Source organism: Harpegnathos saltator, unplaced genomic scaffold (assembly GCF_003227715.2).
Source record: "Harpegnathos saltator strain DR-91 unplaced genomic scaffold, Hsal_v8.6 scaffold127, whole genome shotgun sequence".
Taxonomy (NCBI): Eukaryota; Metazoa; Arthropoda; class Insecta; order Hymenoptera; family Formicidae; genus Harpegnathos; species Harpegnathos saltator.
Window position 1 is genome coordinate 112,501 of NW_020229903.1, and position 7,500 is coordinate 120,000.

The window sequence follows — 7,500 nt, forward strand, 5'->3', positions numbered from 1 at the left end:
TTATCCTTGATATATACCAGAACGTAGCAAACGGCAGAGGTATCAGTGAATAAAGTAAATGTCCCAATTAATAATAAAATAATTTTACTGTGGAAATAAATTAATGAATCAATAATATACTTAAGCTAAGTACACAAAGTTGATTCTGTTGGAGAGTTTCAATGCTTGGAATTATAATAGTATCATATTTTTGTGATTTGTGAAAAGATTTTAATTTATACTTTCTTTCGGGTATGACTATGGTATAAATTATTTAGCGACACGACATTATAGCTTTGTAAAAACTAAAGAACATTTAATAAGTAGATATATGATATTAACTATCAACTTCTCAAATGTCAGCAAATAATCGTTCAAACTGTTATCTTCGACAATACATTTGTAATTATGATATTCCAGTACTCACAAGGAACATCCGCGAAGTGTGTGTCTCCGATTTCAACGAAATTTGGCATATTTGTAGAGTAGCCAAAAATAAGAGACCCATGTTTTTATCGGCAATGGCTCAGGTTTAAGAAGTGAAACTGCCCCTCAAAGTTTCATCCCTTTTATGCTATCTCGATAATTATTGCAGATAGGAAAAAACTTTTTAAACACAAATTGTGCGGCGTAAAAAACTGTACAATTTTTGTTTAAAAAATTTTTTCCTACCTGCAATAATTATCGAGATAGCATAAAAGGAATGAAATTTTGAGGGGCAGTTTCATCTCTTTGCATCTTTTCATCACTTCGCGGTTGTTCCTTGTCAGTACGAATTTTAATTTTACTCAACTTGTTATAACCGATAATATATAAAATTTAGAGTAAGAACACATGTTTAAAATAAATTCGGGGATGTATTAACTAATTTTTGTAATTGAGAAAAATGTAACTGAGAAAAATGCGTGCAACTGTCACTGATTGGGATATTCACCTTAAATACACTTCATTCATTCATTGTATCACGATACATAACGCATGAAAGAGATATATGAAAGTAACAACAAAAGAAAGGCGTGATAGAGATCTTGTATGCTATCATATCGCCCGGAGTGTTATATGATAGCGAACCAAATATACATACTAGTCGACACAGTTACAGGCATAAGTGCTTGTCTAATAGTAGTTTCCCACGATCTAGCTATATGAGCTCCAATACCGCTCTCTGGAGGAGAGACTTGGCCACAATTCTGTCCGTATGATGGATCCTCTCCAACATAGTAATCGACATTGGCAGTTTTTAGCTCAAAGCAATGCATTATATCTACAATATAAGACAGGCAGTGTGTAAGAGGTCTAAACAAGAGAAAGAGAGACAGAGAGAAGCTAATTTGTGTTCAACATGTGAAATTCTCAAAAGAAAAAAAAATAGAAATAATGACAATAATAATAATAAACAAGTAAAAGATATATGCACTTAGGGCGAAAAAAAAAACAAGGTCTAAATTCGCGGACGAAAAGAACATACATGAACGAGGCGTCTTAGCGGTTTCAATCGCTGTAATCTCGGCCAACGGTATCTCCTTGTAATATTTCGAACTAGTTTCACTTTGGAATAGCGTTATAGACTTTGTGTCGAGCCGCCAATAATGCTTCTTTCTCTGGAAAGAATGCAAATCTCGTTAGTGACTCGATACGAAACGGGGAGTGCGAATAGCAACTTCGCATATTTCCATGTGAGTTACTGCACGATCTGAGCAATCACATGGCAAGGGATAGGATTGTCGTCTTAATGCGCCCCTGCGAATACTCACGATCGGATCGCGATGCGTAAAGTGCACCATCCAGCCTTCTTTCAATACTTTAGAACCGCGTCTTTTAGTGTGTTTTACGCTTTGTACTATCCGCATCAATGGAATGTTGTTACTCGGCGTGGAACTACAACTGTTTCACGATAAAAAGAGAAAATATGGTGACATATGTGTGCGTTGAACATGTAAAAGCGTGAGGATATCGCTTATCAGAGCAAAACACTCACCTTGACGGTCGGGACTTCTGATTCTCGTCGTAAGCAATGTCATCGTTACTCTGAACATGATCCTGCAACAAGCACAAATTTTACTCCGAATTCTTACTTTTTTTACTTCTCCTTGCTTTACGATCCTGAATACGCCGTGCGTAAACAACGCAAAACTTACTGCGTAATCGTTAGGTATTTTGTTCTCATCGTTTGTGAGCGACATGTCTTGCGACGGCGGCGACGATTCCGTGTCACTATCAACATCGACCTCCTCATTTCTGATATCACATTTGGCTTCTAATTCGCTGCCGACACCGCTATCTGGATATTCACCTATGTACATCGCAATCAGTTACACGTTTATATGAAGATTTGCGATGGATCTCTTTGTAGAACACAAACAAAAGTGATCAGCTACCTATATTGTCTCGTAGATTTTCCCCAGTACAGTCTTTTGGTATTTTATCCATACACTTTTTGTGCGTATTGTATTGGCAATCTTTACATTGTAGGCCTTGCTTAAATATACCCTTCAGCAACTTTTTACAGTGTCCACATACAGTCGGACGAGTATACGTGTGTACTACGAATGTGTGCGGGATTTTTATTCGCGTCGCGAGCTCTCGCTCAACCCAGACTGGTCGTCCTCCTAATGACGGCGTGGGAGATTGTTTCGGTGCCATTATACTTGGTATTGCCTACAAGTATACAGCACACATTTATATTCGTAATATGACACACACACACACACACACACACAGAGAAAAAAGAGAAAGCTTCATAAATAAAAAGAAACAAACGAAAAGAGAAGAAACGTATTAACGTATTTATTTGCATTCGCAAAAAAATAATACATTAAAGATAAATATGATATTTTCCCTCATACCAATGTACTATTATTTTGGCTTGTGTTAGGCGTGTTATTTGAACTATGATTATCATCAGTGATACTGGTCAGACTGCTAGTGGAGCCCTGACTCGGCGATCTTGGCACATTTAACATTGCCGAGCTGCGCCTTCGCTGACTACCATCTTGCGAACAGTTGTTCGGCACTTTAATGACACATCTTTTATGGTAGTTCATGCCACAGCCTGCAACATAAAAGCAAGTTTCGAATTGCGTTGAAAATGTGAAAGGAATATAAGTCTTAATGTATCACTGGTGAGAGTAGGCGTGCTTTGCTTTGCTTGAAGTATTCAAAAAGATTGATTTACCTTCACACTTGAGACCTTGTCGAACAAGCCCAAACAACATTTCACCACAGAAATCGCAAAATGTCGGGACCTTGTAGGAATGTACTGCTAAAGCGTGAGGACGAATGGGAACATATTCGCTTGGCACTTGTGCTGAAACAGAGCAATTTCTCATAATGAATATAAATTTTCACAATCCAGGATAAAGCAGACGAGAGAGAGAGAGAGAGAGAGAGAGAGAGAGAGAGAGAGAGAGAGAGAGAGAGAGAGAGAGAGAGAGAGAAAGCTCTTTTACTCACCAGTCAAAACAATTTCCACTAATGTCTCATCAACTACTTCTGTAGCATTTGTGATGAGCTGTAGAACATTTGTAGAATTGTAGTCATGCTTGAATAGAAGTAATCTCTCAAAAAGATGATTTAAGCCATGCTCCGGACATTTGGTGTTTATAAAATCACAGGCAAGATCTTTCAGGGCCTTGAGAGTCAGTGTACTACTATCGACAGTGACTGTGTCACGCGTCAGACCAAACTGGAATAAAAATGTTACTTCCACACCCTCCATGATGCTTTGCGTTTCCTGTAATATGTACATAGGATTCATGAAGAAAACAATTATAATGCTGCAGACATTGATTGAAAATATTTTTAACATTTTCAAAATTCTAACACTTATTAAATCATTGGAAGTTTTTATCTCTTCTATAATTCTTCATTGCACCTACAAAAGTATAATAAACGAGGGATTCATATTTTCACAGAGAATAAGATCAGACTTCCCGAGCAAAAAAAAGAAATCAAGAGAAAATAAAAATAAGATTCTATGACATAACATTAGAAAATGATCATTAGAACATGCGTAACACAGGCGTGTATCGCTAAATTCAACTAGCTAAATCGCAAGACACAACATGCAACGATTCTTGTACACGAGAGACGCAAATAATCAAACATGTTTATCGTTCGTCACGGGTTATTTACAAGTAGACATGATCGGTCGCTCATCGTGTCACCGTAGCACCAACAAATTCCAGATGCGAGAGCGTCTCTTTTTCCTTGTGCGACGGAATCTCATCCGTCGGCCGACAAATCTCTGGAGAGACGACGGAATAATAGCGGCATAGATCGCAACGATGGTCGAAGGAACGCACGATAATTTGCCACGGGGAGAGTATATCGCCTCGATAACGCCGCGACTTATCCGCGGCGTAAAACAAATAATTTCGTAATCCGGCTAATTCGACGGATTCGAACAAGTTGCAAATTTTCGCGAAGCGTAGAAAAGGAAAGAAAGAGAGGAGGGAGCGAGTGAGGAAGGGAGGGAGGGGGAGGAAGAGAGAGAGAGAGAGAGAGAGGGAGAAAGATCGGTTAACGGAAGAACCGTACGCGCGTACACGCCGTTTCTCACATTCTTCGACGGGGAATCACACTTTACGTACTTCCTCGTGTGCTTCAAATGACCTCGGGCGATCCGTGCAGAAGACGCGGCTGCTTTTCTTCCCGGACCGGGATCAGAATTGCGTCGGCATAATTGACAAAGCGGACGCAGCTCAAGAGAGAGGAAACAGGCAGGCAGACAGGCAGGCGGGCACAGGCAGTCAATCAGTCAGCCAGCCAGCCAAGTATCACCGTGTGCGGTGGTGGCGGCGTCGTCAAGTCCATGCTTGACACACATTCGCCGATGACATTTTACAGTTATCTCCAGGTGACCGACCCACGTTGACGCAGTACGAAGCTTCCCTCGGTGGCAGTTAGTCAGCCAGCCAGTTAGCTCAGGCCAGCTCCAGTCAAGCAGCCGCAGAGCCAGCCAGCCAGCGAGCATCCAGTCGGTTAATCCGTCGCGACTAATCGCTTTCTATTTCCGGGACCCTTCTAACAGCAGCGCTCTGAACAAAAGAATCGAGGCAGCATCTGAAGCATCCGTGGAAGCAGTCAATGGGCTAATATATCGCGTATAACGTAGGCAGCCGTCGCGATCGTATGTCTCTTGCCGAAGGATCCTTGCGCGAACGGTTTGCTCGTGCCGCGAAAGGACGCCGTGCGAGGACGCATTGTATTGTGCGCTGGACCTCGGCTGAAAAATAACATTGAAACATGAGACTCGGAATGTCGAATCTTAGGTTAAAATCTGCAGATGCAAAAGAGAAGAGAGAGAGAGAGAGAGAGAAGGCGTTTGCAAGTTAGACAGATTGAATATGAAGAATTTACCTTCAGGTAAAAGCCTGTAAAAACGACGCTAGGGAAGCCATATTTTCCTTTCTTGAAATTTGCATTTAGCACTTTGGCTGTGTTCCAAAATTCACTGCCAGCGCTGAAAATTTATAGTTTGCGTGACACAAACTATATATTTTCAGTATTGACCAGAGAGAAGCCTGAGAGCGGGCATGGCTGCATTTACAGCGTTATGGAAAAGTTGGCTGATTCAAAACGCCAACTGGGTCCATTTTTCATGGACATGAACTACTAAGCCAATGTCCACGATTTGTCGGTACTATTCCGTGCTATGTCCATAATTATTTGGTTCTGTTCTGTGCTATGTTCACGAGCGAGCTAGATTAGTTAGATAAAAACGAAGAATCGGTCTTTGTCTCACCACCAGCGAATAGACAATCGCGACGATAAACTGAAGCGAGCCAGCAGCGACGTTATCGTAAAGCAGACGTCGCCGTCCCCCCTTTCATCCCCTTGTTTTTCTTTCCACATTATTTTATATTCATAATTCGGGAAGAAAATAATTTCGAGAGTTCGGATGATTTTTAGCAATGACGCGACAGAGATAACGCGCAGCCACATTAATTTGTTATGATTTTTATATTACTTCCCAGGTAGCAGACTGACGTCAAGTGACGTACTAATGACGTCTTAATGACGTTAGCTAACGTCATTAAGACGTCATTAGTACGTCATTTGACGTCAGTCTGCTACCAGGGTTATAATTACATAAACGCCCATATATGCAAATTATAGATAATTATTGCGCGTATGTTTTAATATTGTACAATATGGTATATAATAATAACAACTTCATTTCTTGTAATTTTTTTAAGATCTTCGTTGAGGTCGTGAGTTAATTTTTTTCTTCATCAATCAGTTTTCTGCAAAAATTACGATTTTTTAAATAAAATATAAAATGTTTCTCTTCTCTTCTCTCCGAAGAGTTAATTAAAAAATATGTACTCCACAGAGTCAACTAAAAAATGTGTATTCCGAAGAGTCAATTTGAAAGCGTACTCTGAAAAATCAAATTAATATTGTAATCCGAAAAGTCAATTTATAATAGAATATTTATTTCGATGATTCAGCCAAAGAAAAAAACATTTATTTATTATTATATTCAGAGAATAATATTTAATTTATTATTTATACTTATCTTACTTATGCTTACCCTACATATGCTTCTTTGAATGAGAAATTTAATTTGTTGACTGATTCAGATTCAGATTTGTTAAAATATCTCTTATGCGCAACTCTTGAACAGGTAGGTAATAAAATAATTTTCTTTCTTTACGAATTTTATTAACTTTTCACGAACATAAAAATTGAAAGATTCTCAGAGAACAAATAACTTTTCTTGAACATTTAAACCAAAGGAAAATATTTTCCCATTAATAAAGAATGAATAATTAATATCTCACACAAGAGGAATCTTCATCCTTGAAATCACCATGCGATTTTGCTTTTAGAAAAGTATAATATTGTTGTGTCCATACATTTGGGGAACGTATTGTTCCCACGCTCTTGGGAGAAGACTGTGAAGAAGGCATATAGAGAATGTTTGACAGCTGTTATCGTTGTCAAGGAGTTTGTTTACTAACAACTAGAATAGAGAGTCCAGGGGGTTCAAACTCCCCGTATTTTTTGGCTCCGGAAGTTCAGTTCAGTGGTCGGTGCTCCAGGCGGCAGCACAGTCGATCCCTCTCTTTTCCTCTCTTTTCCCCTTGCCCATAAGTTGATTTTGACTTGTTTTGCCTTGACAGTTTATCACCGTTTATGGTTAAACAATTCATAGTGCAGCATAGTGCAATTAACGCTAAACGCAAATTTCTTAGTGCTATTTGTGTTTATGTAGTGAATATTTTGTAATATATTATAACGTGTTTTTTTTTTTAGTTGTATAGTAAATTATAGTGTTTAAGTGTATAAGTGATTTATAGTGTTTAAGTGTTTAATTGATAGTGTTTCAGTGATTTATAGTGTTTAATTATTATTAGTGAATAATACTGATTTCATTGCATATATATACTTATTACAATATTTTATATATCCTTATTATATAAGATATTATATTATATATTATTTAGTTTATATTATATTATATATTATTAGTTTATATATTATTTATTATATTACATATTATAATATATATTA

General features: G+C 38.2%; 1 protein-coding gene across 5 annotated transcripts in view; it reads right to left on the minus strand.

The window, feature by feature from the left end:
- Positions 1 to 5,523, minus strand: part of PKD (serine/threonine-protein kinase D3) — a 10,259-nt gene extending 4,736 nt beyond the window's left edge. For 3 of the 5 annotated variants that reach the window (XR_003114279.1, XR_003114277.1, XM_011136889.3), the window contains exons 1-10: positions 4,114 to 4,564; positions 3,433 to 3,712; positions 3,155 to 3,286; positions 2,826 to 3,031; positions 2,358 to 2,637; positions 2,118 to 2,272; positions 1,958 to 2,019; positions 1,734 to 1,863; positions 1,448 to 1,580; positions 1,064 to 1,243 (exon numbers count right to left, since the gene is read on the minus strand). Coding sequence is in view for 1 of the 5 variants with exons in the window: in XM_011136889.3 (XP_011135191.1) it covers positions 1,064 to 1,243; positions 1,448 to 1,580; positions 1,734 to 1,863; positions 1,958 to 2,019; positions 2,118 to 2,272; positions 2,358 to 2,637; positions 2,826 to 3,031; positions 3,155 to 3,286; positions 3,433 to 3,712; positions 4,114 to 4,137 (1,582 nt within the window). In the remaining 4 variants the exon portion in view is untranslated. The other 2 variants (XR_003114280.1, XR_003114281.1) reach the window with 2 other exon arrangements.
- Positions 5,524 to 7,500: the final 1,977 nt, after the last annotated feature.